This window comes from Tigriopus californicus, chromosome 10, assembly GCF_007210705.1.
Source record: "Tigriopus californicus strain San Diego chromosome 10, Tcal_SD_v2.1, whole genome shotgun sequence".
NCBI lineage: Eukaryota > Metazoa > Arthropoda > Copepoda > Harpacticoida > Harpacticidae > Tigriopus > Tigriopus californicus.
In genome coordinates, this window is record NC_081449.1 from 9,775,184 (window position 1) to 9,790,118 (window position 14,935).

Sequence of the window (14,935 nt, forward strand, 5' to 3'; positions counted from 1 at the left end):
ACAATGGGATGACTCGTACAGGTCCATTTCAAACCGGAACTGACAAGATTGACCCCAACTTTCCGGGTTTCGATCGCACTTTGATGTTGGCACTGACAGGCGTAGGCCCTGGAGCCGCGTCGAGGCCTCAGATGGCATTGGAGTCGCGAATAATCGGGATAATTGTTCCTTAAGAAGAGGTAATCAACGTCATCGGTCCACTGGTAGTTATCGAAGCTCACCACCCTACAATCACAAGCTAAGCAGATCAGTTTATCGCAGCTCCTCGGGCTGCTATGCGATCCCAGTCCCACGGCGGTCATGGAACCTGACAAGAAGACGGGGCTGCATTTCTTTTGAAGAGCTGAAACGGGGATTTGCTCTTTAGGGGCGAATCTGGATGGGATGTTCGATGGCAACGGACGCACGGGTGAACGGGGATCCGGATCATCGTCAAGTTCCGCGGTTAATTCGTTTAAGAGATCGTCCAAATCCGCCATTCTCGGGAGCAGCGATTTTGTCGTACTTTTTCTGTCTCTGCCTAGGGCCAAGAGAAAGCACTACTAAGTCATGGGGTTCCTGGATCCAGGTATAACACTGATGAGAGCCATGGGTGGGCTTGTAAGTGGCACAAGATGACTTGGAAGTTCAAGGAAATTAGGAAAGGGGCACACTTGAAGGGAAACACCAGTCGTCACATACAGTAGGCGCGTACATAAACCATCACCCAGCGGATACCGCTTAGCGATCACCGGCACTACGTACAGGTTGTACGAGCTGAGACGATCGATCCGGGTGATGATTAACTCCGCCAAAAGTAGGGATTCTGTTGTAACCTTCGCTCAAAGTTGGCGTACCATTGTTGGAGGGATGAATAGGGCACAAAGGTCTCACTGGATTTGACTCGCGGGATTTCACTGGGGCTCACTGCGAAACTGGACGTGTAGTTGAAGAGGTTTTCCACCATCTTTTGTGAGAACTCGACGAAGGTGGGTAGATTGGTGGCCTCAGCTTGAGCCTCGGGGGTCATGCCGGACAACTGGACCAGGGGCTCGACCGATATCCCCAGTTGGGCCACGGAGCCGCCATTGAGCTGTTGGCCTCCGAAGCGGGCGATCAGGTCGTGGTTGTCCCGCATCTGGCTTTTGAACTTGCCCACCTTGAAAATGGCCGAGGGCTTGGCGTTGCTGAGGTGGCCCAGGTATTGCCAGACGGGCGCGCTGGATTGGGGGTCGGGCCAGGCGAAGTACACGCCCCCGCCCATAGCCTCGGGGAAAGGCTGCTGGCCAGTGAGGAACACCACGATGTGGTTGACGTTGTCCACATTGGCCATGTCGATGACCACGTGGGTGGGATCCACTTGGCGGAAGTTGGTGTCCACCAATCGACCCGAGAGCAACAGGCCGAACATGGCCGGCCAGAGGCGGGACAAGAAAAAACAAGAAGTGGAGGAGGAGGGGAGGAGGGGAGGGGTGGCAGGGAGGCCCGGAGGTAGCTCGGTGGATGAGTGGGCGTTTCACACACCCACCAGCAATCAGAGCCTAAAGCAGAAAAAAAACCGGAAAACCCAGACTAGTTATTAGACAGACGAACAAGCCGGTTGCTTCGGCCAAAATGTCCCAGCGATAGATAATGAGCGCGACGAGAGCGGGGAGCGGGGAGGCGGGGATCCGGAATCGAAGACTGGAAACTCCCAGAGGGTTTCAGAATCGCCGTGGCGAGTTAAGCGAGAGATTTGTAAAAGTACGTATGTCTGCATGTACAATGGAGTACGATTCGGTCTCCGGCTTGTATGTAAGTACGGCGAGGATGTTGTTTTCGTGGATTTGTTGTGTCGGTATGAAACGTTCTCATTGGCACCGCTAGAGGGCTTCAGCGACTTGGAATGGACGCTCTAGAATGAACGATCTCCTTGATCGAGGTTGAGTGATTAGTTCGACCCGGGATGATGCGACCTCTAGCGAATAAGTTGGAAACAACTTGGCGCTATTTGCGGTGACATTTAAAACCATATTATCCTGCTTAGTTCAGCTCAATGATCTTGCGCATTTGTTGTACAGTGACCAAATTTAGCCCATCGTTAGAAACATCAACATTGAGCTGGGTCATCACTAAGGTTGTACATAAAAGATAGATCTAAATAGGCCCAAAAGCACTGAAAATGCTTAACAGCTGGCTAAAAAAGCCATTAGAATTGCAAAATACAGTACAATTTGAGCCCAACTGCTCGTACGATTCAAGGGATAGAAGCCACGGAGATAGAAGTGGTTCAGAATGGCTAAATCTCCTTGGACTTTGTTGGAAAATATTGTTGAGACATTACTTCAGTCAAATAGTATTGACTGAAAAACACAGTAACTTTTTTGCCTGATCCGAATTCAAATGGACTCTCTCTATGCATATATACTAAACTAATCTAGCCATCCTTAAACCGGTCAGTCCCGCTTACAATGATGTAGAATCATATTTCAAATGAAGTTGAATCTTTTCTAACCCAACCTAACTGAACCGCCCTTCATGCCAAAACGCCTCACCGCCATTACGGATTTAAAGTTTGATTCAGTCGGCCCATGTTCATGTAATACAATAGCTTTTTACCAATAGCGGACACTTACATAATAAAAAACAACACAACCGTAGTTTTTACTCACTTCTAGCGTCATGACAGAATTTATTTCAGTTAAACTTGACTGGGTATGTATGTATTCGACCCAAAAACGAATGCGACCGCAACCCAATGCGGCCCAAAAAATCAATTACTGCTTCTAATTCGTTAGTATATTCTTTCTTTTCGGGATAGGGCATGGGCCATGTTTGTGGTTAAGGGAGGCGAAAGGCTGGGGACGAAGGGGTATTTAGGTGAAGGCGAGTTTCGCGGATCGCGGATCGCAGTGCAGGTAGCAGTAGTAGTAGTAGGCGTAACAGCAGCTCACTGGTAGATCCTAAGCGTGTGTTTCAAGGAGTGAATGGTGTCTCCTTCCGGATAAGCAATAAGCTAGAACTCGTCGTCCGACGAGAATTTCGGCTCACTATAGATGGGCGGCACTCTCACTCGTTTCTGTTCTTGTATCACTTCTACACCACTGTAGTCATTGACCTCTGAAAAGCGGAGGCGAGGTCCTTTGGATGCGGGTGGATCACTCGCCGCTTCATCGTTCACGTCGAAGCGGCGGCGTTTCAGAATGCTACGAGTGATACAAACCACCACGGGGTTGACCACGACTTGCTGGGCGCATTTGTCCACAGAATCTGACACGGATGACTTGGCGCCGCCTTTCTCACTAGCGACCGGGATTGGCTTCTTTTGATTCGTGGCGCACGGCGGCCCGGCCAATTGGTTGGGCGTGGCCGATATCTTACCCAACAATATGTTTTTCATTTCCCGATCCTTGGACATATTGACCGGGGTCTTCCCAGCCGCGTTAGTCAAGGTGATGTCGGCCGATTTTTCTAACATCATCTTGACAATCTCTTTGTGTCTCCCACGGACCGCTACGTGTAACGGCGTATTCAAATTGAGATCGGGCACATTGGGATCCGCCCCAGCCATCAGGAGCATTTGGGCAATGTCCGTGTCGTTGGTGAGATGGAGAGCGGACGAGCCGGCCTGGTTTTGAAGATTGATCGATGGCTCATATTGCGTAATCATGAGCGAAACTCGCTCTCGATCGCGGGACACGACGGCATAATGAAGCGGGGTGTTGCCTAGCCGATCTTGGGTGTCGACCTTGGCCCCTTTATCGAGCAGTAGCTTCAGCGTCTCACTCTCATCGGCTACGTGCACGGGCGTACGTCCGCCCGCGTTCAAGAGGGTTAAGTCCGAGCCATGATCGACGAGCAATCCGATGTTTTCCACGTTGTGATAAAGTAAGGCGCTGTGAAGGGGGCTATCCCCATGCAGATCTTGCGTGTTAACGGACGCGCCAAAGTCGAGCAGAACGCGAGCCACTTCTGTAAATTGGCACTCGTGGGTGATGATTTCGTGGAGACAAGTCCAGCCCTCATCACTCACCGCATTGATGTCGAGGCCAGGCTCACCCGACGACAAAAGCTTTCGCACGGCTGCCACGTCCCCTTTCTTGCACAGTGACCGCAAGCGATGACAGGGGTCGGATTCGTCTAAATACTGAAGCCATTTATCCACGTCGTTCTTGACGGACTCGGGGACTTGCGAGGTGCGGGGCGCATACGCATTGCTTTCCTCCACATCCGCTTCTTCCACATCCGCCGCTTCCTCATCTTCCTCGGACGGGGTAGTCGCAATGGTGGAAAGAGAACTGGAAATGAGAGTGCGAGTGGTTGCTGAAGACCCACCACAAATCGGGGAATCCTCGGCCAAAAGCGGAACGTGGTCGGATGGGGCGGCTTTTTTCGGTCCCCCCGGGTCCAGCTCAGGCGGGCTAGTGGCATCCCCCGGGAGTTGGCCAACCTGGCCTCGGCTGTCATTTTCAGCGCAGATCGTTTTCAGCGGCTGAGATGCCACGGTCGGACACGTCTGGACGGAACTGACCGTGTGTGTGTCCGTGGGCTGAGGAGTTACCACCAAACTCACGGGGGCCGGCGTCGCGGGCCTAGCGTCGGCCACTTTGATGATGGTGGGCGTATTAAGGGCAGGCGGCGGGTGGCCCTCGGCCTCGGCGGCTGGCGGCATATCTTCATCCTCGGCCATAGCCCGGATAAAGCTCACCCCATTAGCTTAGGCGGTGGCATTCCCCGCAGAGCCACCTGTGTGGAAACGGCGGAACGGCGGAAGGGCAGTACCCGCTGTCCCACGCACGGCTTGAATCCAACACGGGCTCAGTCCAATTTAAGGGTGGGAGGATGGGCGACGACTTTGGGCCGATTCTCGGGTTAGTGCGGTCGTGGAGCGAAGGATGGGCGCCGTCAGATATGGCGAGGCTTTGGTCTTCGGACTATGGAGATGATTGAGTTGTTATTTGGTTTGGTACTTTAATAATATGTGGTGAGGAGATGCCCCGTTCCAAAGTTGCCAAGTGAGGGCCACAGCCAGAATCCGAGGGCGAGCGAGCGAGAGAGCGACCACCACAGAGGCTTGAATGAGAGGCACGGACAGCCAAGTCCTATTTGGCTCTGCTGCCTGCCTTCAAGGAAGGCGCTACCAGGGAGCCTATCAATATCGCTGTCGAACGGGCCAAGGATATGAACTCTGCTGTCTTTGTTTTGGTTTTGAATGACCAAAGAGACTCAATCACATTCGACTCATTCATTGTCAAATTATTACTTTACCACGGTGTACTACCAGAAATGATTTACATGCTTCCAAAGGTTGAAATGAAAGAAGCAAAAGGGGAATTGTCCAAAATTCAAAATGTTTCTATTTGTCAAACTTATTTGTAGTCTAGTACCATCTACAAGAGCAAAGACCAAAGACCGCAAAAGATTCAAAATATGTATGACACAACCTGTTACTATTAACAACTTTCGATGTCTTTTTTCTTTCTTAATATATTTACTTAACTTAAACATTTGCTTGATGCATTTGACATGTAAGTCCTACTCAATAGCTGAATCTGAATCTGTTGGAAATTTGAAGAAACAAAATGCATTTTGACATAACTTTGAGTGGTTAGATATGGTCTCCCTTGGAGTTTATAGGGGATGTCAAGTAAAGGAAATTCAAAGAAAAATGTGGTCCGGCACCCTGATTTTGGGTATTTTGGGGAGAGAGAACTAAGACAAACATCACAGTCAACTCGCACCATTCGCCCATTGAATTTTCAATAATCGAGTGATTTTGAGTGAGTTGTGTCACAAAAACCTACTAAATGAGCATGTTTGGTGTTAACTAGTGAACACACTATCAAATTGGCTCAATACCACAATGCTAATTGTCTAGACAAGCATGTAAAATGGAAAAAATGTCAAAATCCAATGCATGCGCAGTGTGGTTTGGCTGGGCATGTTGTCTTTGATTTTACTCCATGGAATAACGTCAGTTGTCCATGAACGCGTTTACTTGACTAGCCCTATTGAGAGCTCCCATTTAAACCAGCATGACCAGCGATGAACTAAATCAGACGCTTTGGTTTTATCAAACAAGTCCATTTTTAGTAAAATGAAACAATTTACCCTCTTGAATTTTCTGAGGTAAGTCACTCAGCATTGTGATGACGGCAGGAAACGTTGTCATAGACTGACAAATGAAACCAATGGAACTTTTCATATTTTTTCAAACTTTTCATTTCGGTCAACGAATACTCCTACCTTTGCCACTTGATCGTACGCCATCTTTGAGAACCAGTAATCTCGTCAAGGCCCAGTATATTTGACACAGAAAGTCTTCTGTGTAGTACTGGTGTGTGTAAATTTTCTGTAAGATAAATCACTTTTCAAATTCTGTATTTGCCATTTCTGATGCAATCTAAAATATCATTTAAAGGTTAAGTGCCCAAAGGACCTTGGTGGCAAAACAGCTGAATGGCTCAGATAAGAGCGACAAATTCTTCACTTTCTTCTTCATTTGTCAATTACCGAGTACTTTCTTATGCACTTGCCAGATAGTTTAGATTCATTACCGACTCAAGCCATTATTGGACCCCAGTCTGGGTACCAGCACCGACAGTTCCCATCCTGTTCGGTAAGTTGTCTCTGCACTGACCCGCTGTAAGCTGTTTTCTGAACGCCTTCGATTGTGAAAGGTTCCGTGATTATTCAAATTGTCATTTCCGATAATTCTTTAACGCAGAATTCAACTGGATGAGAATCTCGATGTCCACCCACTCCATCCACATACATACATTGGCACTCACGACACATTGTCACTCTTCTCCCGCCCAATGAATATCACAATTGAATAAGAGCTGAAGAGAGTAAGACAAATACCAATCTTCATTGAGAATGTCAGTCCAATTGACATCATGAGCAATCCCATGGTGATTCAGCCACACAATAGTTGTGATCATCTCCTTGAAGATCCAAGAGTGCTCAGTGTAAGATGGGATCACTTGGATGCCTCAGATCAGTTGGATGCTTTGAGAACCACTCAACCACAACACAACCATCACGCCAAAACCACATGCCATTGTGGATAATGTTGGACAATCTTTGGGTCTCGAACTTTAATGCCAGCTCATTGCAAGATGAACACTTTCAGAAAAACAGGTAGCACAGAAGAATGGGCATTCTTCATCATTCATAACCATTCATCAATCAGACATATCATTGGACGGCAAACTAATGCCTTCCAACTTGGCCACCTTCTGTTACTGGCCAAACCCCCAATCCATTAAAAGAAGAACAAATCTAAAACATTTCTAAACACGTCCATGGATAGTTAGCTATCTGTCTCTGTCTCAGGATAGTCATTCAGTTGAGTTCACAGTTAATTATAACCCTCGGTCATTCATTCATAATGAGCCTTGGTTGTTAAAGGCTTGCCTGCTTGGTCTTTATCATTATAGTCCACTGGTTGATTTGATTTTAATTGGGGATTGAAGTGTACAACGTACTTAAAGCAAGAGCGCCATTTTCTTTGTTATCTTCTTTTTAGGAGGCTCCATGCTTGTCAGAACATGTGGCTCTGAATTGGCGTTTGGAAAATCAATTGGACCAGTGCTTCTCGTTTAAGGGTACAAAAAATACTAGTGGCGTTCCAGGGCCCTACCTCATGTTGCATTGCAATCAAAATGTCAGGGACTAACAGATTAGAGCCAAGAAATCAAAAAAGACCCATTTCTGCTCTGCCAAGTATGTTGCAAGAATCAAGAAACATTGGACTATGTAATTAATTTAAAATTGTCTTTGCATTGGGCCAGAGGATCACTTTTAGCCAGACTTGAATGTGTTGTTGTCCCAACCCTCAATTGGAGGTGTGTTCAAACACTCAGAGTCTGGTTTCAGTTTATGGGTGCGTTGCCCATTCTCATCCCATGGAGCGGAAGAACATTTGCATGTCAACCACCATCAAAGATCATACTGTGGCGCTCCTCACATCCTGGATCACGCCAGAAGTTGTCATTGTCAAGTACTTGTCAACTAATGACATGGATCCTGAGAGTTAGCCTGTCACATACCACAACATCTACAGAATCAAGAAGAATCTAAATCTTGATGGTTAGTCACTGTCCAGAATTTATGGGAAAATTACAGACCAATTATTGAATCCATAAATAGCCTATGGCAGGAAAGCCTCAGAAGTAAGAACTGTCTCCTCCTGATTGGTCAATCCATCCTTCCATGGTTTTGATAATAGGAAGAAATTTGACATGTCTTCAATGTCAGAGGACATTGCAAACAAACTGATTGAAATGTCGAGATACTTCCAGCTTATACCAGCCCTGACATGATTCAAAGATTCCATGATCATCATACAATTACATGGATTGACAGTGCTCATGGCACCAATGTGGCTAAATATGTTTTGATCTCCATCTTGGTGTTTGGTAAGTAATATATCTAAAAACCAGTTCCCCCTTGAATGAACTTCTACAAATATCACGGCCCATTCATTTATTGACTGCATGTAAAAAGGGCTAAAAAGGGCTAATGTATGCAATTTTTTGGCAATCTGGGAATTCTGCTTGGTCCAAGGACTGCTGCATTAAATACACAAATAATTGATTGCATTTTTAGTCACTGTGTACCCAGCATCCTCAATCAAAAATTTATGGAAGCTCTTTTGTTTTTGCGGACAACCTTACGAGTACATGACTGGAAGTGCTGGAATTCCTAGCATTTCAAGACAAAAAGCATTTTTCATTTTACTTCACTTTTATTTTCATATGTTATTTGATCAACCAAGGAATTAGAATTGTCAGATCTGGCTAGCCCTTGAGTATACTGTTGATCAGGAATTTTGGTCAAAAACTTGTCCAAGTCTGACTTAATCCTGCTACTGGATCAACGCCTACATATTCCCTCCAAGTATTTCAAGGCAGCAAATTGAACAATGAAGGAGCTCAAGAAAGAGTAGAGTTAGACTTCATTGTTCTAACTAGCCTGGATTCTTGAGGGCTTGAAGGTGCTCTAAAGACGCGTGTTAAGCCTCTGTGGTCACTACAATTGACCTTAAAACCTGGGTTGGGATAAAGCTCATGAATGCCAGTCACCTTTTACACCTTCTTTGAGCTCTATTGAGTCCCAACCTTGCAAGCCTTGCCCAATACGAGAGCTCTCTCATATCCTCAATGTTCCTAGTAAATGTTGTTCTTGTCAAAAGTCGATTTTTTAAATCTAATATCAAAAAATATTGCCATTATTAATGACATTGAACATTACATGGTTAGGCAGCATGGACTTGTTTACAAGTGGAGACCATTTCTATTTGATGTGCCAACTCTAGCTCTAATGATAGCCTTAAGGCAATACAAATTGAGATGAAAGGACTTGTTGGTTTCCATGTCCAAAATGCTCAACAATAAAATGTCAAACGGATCCAAATCTAGACTGCACTGTAGAGTTGGACCATTCTCTAACCATCACCAAATGGTTTACCATAAGACGGTCTCTTTGGCAATATTTTACACTAAGGCCTTATTGTTTTTCTTTCTGTAATTACCTCTGTTTCAAAGACTTTCTGTATAAAAGGACATGCCAGTCAAGTCAAATGTTTGCTTTGAATGTTCAGTTTTATCAATCAAACAATGAAAGGAAATGTGAATGAGTTTTTGCAATGTAATTTTCACCTTGGCCTAAATTTTAAGAATGTTTTTTTACAGGGAATGACAGGAAAAATGGCATATTTCCTGGTCAAATGTGTCAAGGTTGATATGTGGTGAAATCAAACATCTAACCTGTACACAAGATGACAATGTTTATGGAATCCTTCAAAAAACCCTTTGCCAATCTCATCAATACCCCACGCTTTCTCAACCCCATCTCATTTCCAAGATTGGATCACAAGAAGGTTTACAAACCACAAAACTGTTCTTACTTTCCATCAAAAACTATCAGGCCCAACACTCACATTTCATAGTCTTAAGTTCTTGGCGCACTTTGGCCAGGAGCTTTATTTCATTGTTTCAATTGAGATATCATTATGTTAATATAATATTTTTTTTCATTTGAAGAGTGGTATCATTACAGAGAAATAGAGTCACAATGGCAGGGAAATTATTTATTTCTTTAACTATTGTCACATAAGTACTTTAAGATAATATTGAAGAAGGAATGATTTTGAACTGGATCTGTTTTTTTCAATATTAAATTGAGAAGGATTGGTACAGGTTGCGTAAAAAGTTATTTTATTTCAAATCTATAGATCAGCAAACTTATCACGCAACCCATTATGAGACAAAGGTAAACAAGTTAGTTAAGGCTTCCATACTTTAAAGACATTTAACAGAACTAAAATGTCTGTTAAGCTTTTTCGAAAATTTGCAGAAGCTAAGGCAAAAAAGTTTGAAGTGACATTTTGAATAATCACGGAACCTTTCACAATCGAAGGCGTTCTGAAAACAGCTTAAACTCCCATATAAGTGGTTCTCTCATTGCCCAGACTTAAGCGTAGAGAAAATAAAAGATAATAATAAGAAATAATGAGAAAAATAAAAAGATGTCGGTAGTTCTGTTCCTTAAAAGTATTCAGGTCGACCGTCGGTGTCGAATCCGTTGCCACAAATCGAAAAAGCAGCACCTCCTTAAAATGAACTGAGTGGCAAACTCACTCAAAATTTGGTCACGCTTGGGAATAAACAAACATTAGTCACTCACGAGACAGTAAATAATCTATATTGCGACTCTTGGTCATGTCATGGCGTAAAAATAACTATGAAATAAATTATGATGTATATCATTATCATTTATATTTATCAGTTTATTCATACAGCCAAAACATCACCTTTTTCCTAATGTAAAGCAAGCTCCACTCATTAAATGTTCTGTGTAACGTGTGTAACCTTCCCCATCTGCTGATCTTTTGCGACATCAAAAGAAAAACACAACGCTAGGGTGACGAGTGGGTCTAATAAGCGACTAGAAGAAAATGAGTGACAAGAGTCAATTGATCAAAAGACCAATTTAGGGCTTACGATTTGGTCATGAAATGATCGCTTTCTCTGGAACACAGGAGCTGAATGAAGAACAGGCAAAGATATTGGCAATGTCTCTGGCATGTTTAACCTCTTTAGGCTAATGGCAGGGACTCATACAAGCGGGACACTCCCCATGAAGTCCACAGGAACATATCCAGACTGAGAAACGAGGGTACCTGCAGATGGGATATGCCCATCCATTTGTTGGACCAAATCGTCAGCGTTTGGTAGTGAAAGTTACATGAAAAAAAAGCCACTAGAATTTCCAAATGAATGGAAGGTTGTGCCCAAACATTCCACTCACCAACACCTCACAATGTGAACGCAAATTCCACGTAGATTGAAAATGCTTACTCAAGACATGTCAAATATCCTGTTGCTGATGAAGTAAAAAAATATTTCAGTCTTATTTCTTTATGTTACTGCAGATTAAGCAAATCAAATGCAAACTGGTTCAAAGAAATAATCATTCCTTGATTAATGTACCTCAACTAAATGCAAATGCGTCTTCATCATAATTATGTTGCGGCATACATTGGCCTGGTTGATTGGTCTTCATTGGATCTTAACAATTGCACCATTGTGGAGCCATATGTGAGACCATGACGCAATGCATAGATTTCTAGCACTGTATGTCGGGCGACCGACCACTCGGCTGGTAAAACAGTACAATGGATGGTCTCCGGGGAATTGATCACAAACCGGTATATTGTATTGTTTAGCCAACTGAATGATACACGATTTATAGCCCTTGAAATATAATTGCCTTTTTGTCCGAAATTTTCTTTTTAAGTTGGAAAAAACGTGAGAGAGGAGTGAAAATACGGAAAAGCTGTAAAAATGGCAAAAACCTTGATTCTAGTGCCATTGCTACACAATTGTATCAACAATATCGTTTTATTTACAAGAAATTGAGTATTTGTTTTGCAATATTTGACATTAGAACACGTTTTAATTGAAACAGATTGCATACAATTAGTTCTCTTTTGAGGCCTAGTGCTATGACTTAAACTGTTTTTGGCGGACTTCCTTATCTATACTGAAGCCAGCAATTGAAGACAAAAAATGATTTATCTTCATTGCTTTGCCTTCTTGTACAGTGATGCTGTAAATCACAATAATGCTGAAATTGAATTACAATATATAATTGTTTTCACGTTTGGCTTTCAAGCTCAAGCCTTTAATTCCTCTTTATTGAGCCGATACATCAGTACAGTGATAGAATTAGACCAAATCTTACCTTTTTTAGTTTTAGAGTCATTGGATAGTTGAAGACTTAATTTGGCGTGATGCGAGTTGTCTGTCCTAGCTCTGACGTTTGTCTTAACGCACCCTCCACAAAATGCCCAAAATCAGGCCCCCTACCACACTTGATTTTTCCTTGAACTTTCTTGTCATTTTTTGGCTAACGTATTTTGTTTGAGACTTTCTTCGATTTCCCATCAATGACGTTAAAACACAATTCTTTTTCTCCGCTCGATCACCCTGAAAACGCAGAAGAAACCCTTTCTTGGTTCAGATGACCGGCCTGCGAGGAAAAATCTTACTCGGTCAGTTCATTTGCTGCAGTTTGCAGCCAGTGTACTGCCTTTTTTCGAAAGTGTTTTCTGACCAAACATCGAAATGGCATGATCTTATATAGTTCTGTCAATTTTCACTTTGAATGTATTCAAAGTCTGGTTGACGTCTTGCAAGTCGTCGAGTTTGAATGAGATGACCCAATGAACTTGGTTGGTCTTGGCTACCCTAGCGTGGACCCAGCCAGGCTCAGAGTGACAGGCCAGCAGACACAGAACAGAGTGGCAGGGCCAGTGTCAGGAACAAGCCAGGGGACCAACGTTGGGCCGGCTTGTTTCTGATTATTGTAGTGGAAAGTGAGCCTTTAATTCGACTTTGGCAGGGACGGGATCAAACCAGCCAAGGACCGTACCTTGGGCTAAGTAAATCCATTGCCGGACATTGAGCCGCACAGACGGTATCAAAATACTTTTGTGTTTGACACTACCCCCACCTCACCTCACCCCACCCAGGAAGACGTCCCGCAGTCAAAATGAACCCCGACTTCTATTTGCGCTACTACGTGGGCCACAAGGGCAAATTCGGGCACGAGTTTCTCGAGTTCGAGTTTCGACCGGACGGCAAGTTGCGCTATGCCAACAATTCCAACTACAAGAACGATACCATGATCCGCAAGGAGGCCTACGTCCACCAGGCCGTCATGGACGAGCTGAAACGCGTGATCGAGGACTCTGAAATCATGGCCGAAGACGACGCGCTCTGGCCCCAACCCGACCGCGTGGGTCGTCAGGAACTCGAGATAGTCATCGGCGACGAGCACATCTCATTCACCACCTCCAAGATTGGATCCCTGGTCGACGTGAATGGCAGTAAGGACCCAGACGCCCTCCGTTGCTTCTACTACTTGGTGCAGGATCTGAAGTGCCTCGTGTTTTCCTTGATCGGACTCCATTTCAAGATCAAGCCCATTTAACGGATCCGTGCGTGGGCGTACTACTCGATCGTGTGTTTGGGTGTTCTGTGTGTCAACCTTTTTTCATAACGGCGAATGGGAGCATTGGGGCTGAATCAATAAATGGGATCCGCTCGGAACCATCGCTTCGCGTCACGTAAAATGTTCAATTTATTGGGCGGGGCTTGGACGTTCACAGTATTATTATTGTTTCCACTACCTTCAAACCAAGGTCCAAGGCAGAGTAACGCGGTTGGCCGGAGCGCGCTAATGTCCCACGACAAAAGCCGGGGCTTGCCACACCCAGTTGTGGGCTCGGGGGTCCCAAGTGCAGATTTTGGCGGTAGGTCGGGGGCGGTTGCGGACCTGGGGGGCCAACAGCTCGGCTTCCAATTGTTCCAACCGCAGGCCGGGCATCGTCCCGGGGTGATGTTTCCGCTTGAGCTCCGGGTAAATTTTGAATTTTTCTTCTAATCCCGGAGGCATCAACAAGGCCAAAGGTGATTGAGCGCAGGCCACCAGGGTGGAACGATCGTAGCGAGGCTGAGCCGCCGCGGTGGGGCTGGCTGGCTGCGGGCGGCGTGTCGAGGCGCTCCAAACGGTGAGTGGAACTCGGCCGAGCGAGAACACCCCCGGCGCTTTCATCATTCCACTTTCGGGCTTGGTGCGCAACAAAGCTAAAAGGTGCGCCCCCGGATCTTTGATCTCGCGTTGGGCCATGGCGTTCATGATTTCCTCGACGGGTGAGATGGTGTGGGTCATGTTGCGAAATGGGCGGTAGCTGGTTTTCGCTGAAACTTGACCTTTCTGGGAGTAGTTTTTTTGTCCGGTGGCCTCGTCGTCAGTCGATATCAGCGGATGGAAATGCATATTGAAACAAAATCTCAGCTAATCCATTTCGTACCTTTTGGCAATTTCTGAAATTTCTGGGGCTTCTCTGAAATCGACTGGGAAGGTTAAAAATGCCCTATATCAGATTAAATAGGAAGGAGAACAAAAAATGAGAAAGACGCACATCGAAAATCATCATACAGATGTCATAACTCGATGTTGGCAGGGTCAATCTCAAATAGTGACCTTGGATAGCTAGGTCAATGTCGCAACGCTGATCGAGCTCCCGTTGTTAGCTTGTTAACGTGATTTCCTGCCATGAGCTTTGGCTGAAGGCTTTTTTTCCTGAACTCACCCGCTTCTGAGCAGGTTTCAAATCGTCCACGTAAACGTAAAAAAAGTTCTTCTTGGTAAATTTAAGCTCCTTTCAATTTCTTTTGTACAGTAACTCCTCTTCCCTTTCTTTTTGCTTTTGTTTTGACAGGTATTGAGATACAATGTTCTGTTTAGAATATAATTCTTTTTAGTGAACATTACTTTCCTACTGCTAGGTTAAAAAGAAATGAGGCAAGATGAAAAGCTCAATTCTTGTTACAAAAGGAAAAAAGGATGGGATGCCAAAGCACATGAAATGAAGCTAATGGCGAATGCTTCAATTTTCTAA

General features: G+C 44.8%; 4 protein-coding genes and 1 long non-coding RNA gene across 5 annotated transcripts in view; 2 read left to right on the forward strand and 3 right to left on the reverse strand.

Annotated features, from left to right (window-relative positions):
• The window catches only part of LOC131888872 (cilia- and flagella-associated protein 418-like), a 744-nt gene extending 265 nt beyond the window's left edge, over positions 1-479 (reverse strand). Inside the window, exon 1 of the mRNA XM_059237817.1 lies at positions 22-479. Coding sequence (XP_059093800.1) covers positions 22-479 — 458 coding nt within the window. The remainder of the gene's footprint in view (positions 1-21) is intronic.
• A 294-nt stretch (positions 480-773) lies between these two features.
• On the reverse strand, positions 774-1,817 carry LOC131888871 (protein OPI10 homolog). Its single transcript, XM_059237816.1, has one exon. The coding sequence runs from the start codon at positions 1,388-1,390 to the stop codon at positions 782-784; it is 609 nt and encodes a 202-aa protein (XP_059093799.1). The 5' UTR covers positions 1,391-1,817; the 3' UTR covers positions 774-781.
• Positions 1,818-2,619: 802 nt separating this feature from the next.
• Positions 2,620-5,038, reverse strand: LOC131888694 (E3 ubiquitin-protein ligase mind-bomb-like). Its single transcript, XM_059237612.1, has one exon. It carries the CDS (start codon positions 4,646-4,648, stop codon positions 2,975-2,977), a length of 1,674 nt encoding a protein of 557 aa, XP_059093595.1. The 5' UTR covers positions 4,649-5,038; the 3' UTR covers positions 2,620-2,974.
• A 933-nt stretch (positions 5,039-5,971) lies between these two features.
• On the forward strand, positions 5,972-10,000 carry LOC131888760 (uncharacterized). The gene is made up of 2 exons (XR_009374156.1): positions 5,972-8,381; positions 9,657-10,000. It is a non-coding gene; the product is annotated as an uncharacterized LOC131888760 (long non-coding RNA).
• A 2,563-nt stretch (positions 10,001-12,563) lies between these two features.
• LOC131888025 (protein mago nashi homolog) lies at positions 12,564-13,596 on the forward strand. Its single transcript, XM_059236795.1, has one exon. It carries the CDS (start codon positions 13,021-13,023, stop codon positions 13,459-13,461), a length of 441 nt encoding a protein of 146 aa, XP_059092778.1. The 5' UTR covers positions 12,564-13,020; the 3' UTR covers positions 13,462-13,596.
• Positions 13,597-14,935: the final 1,339 nt, after the last annotated feature.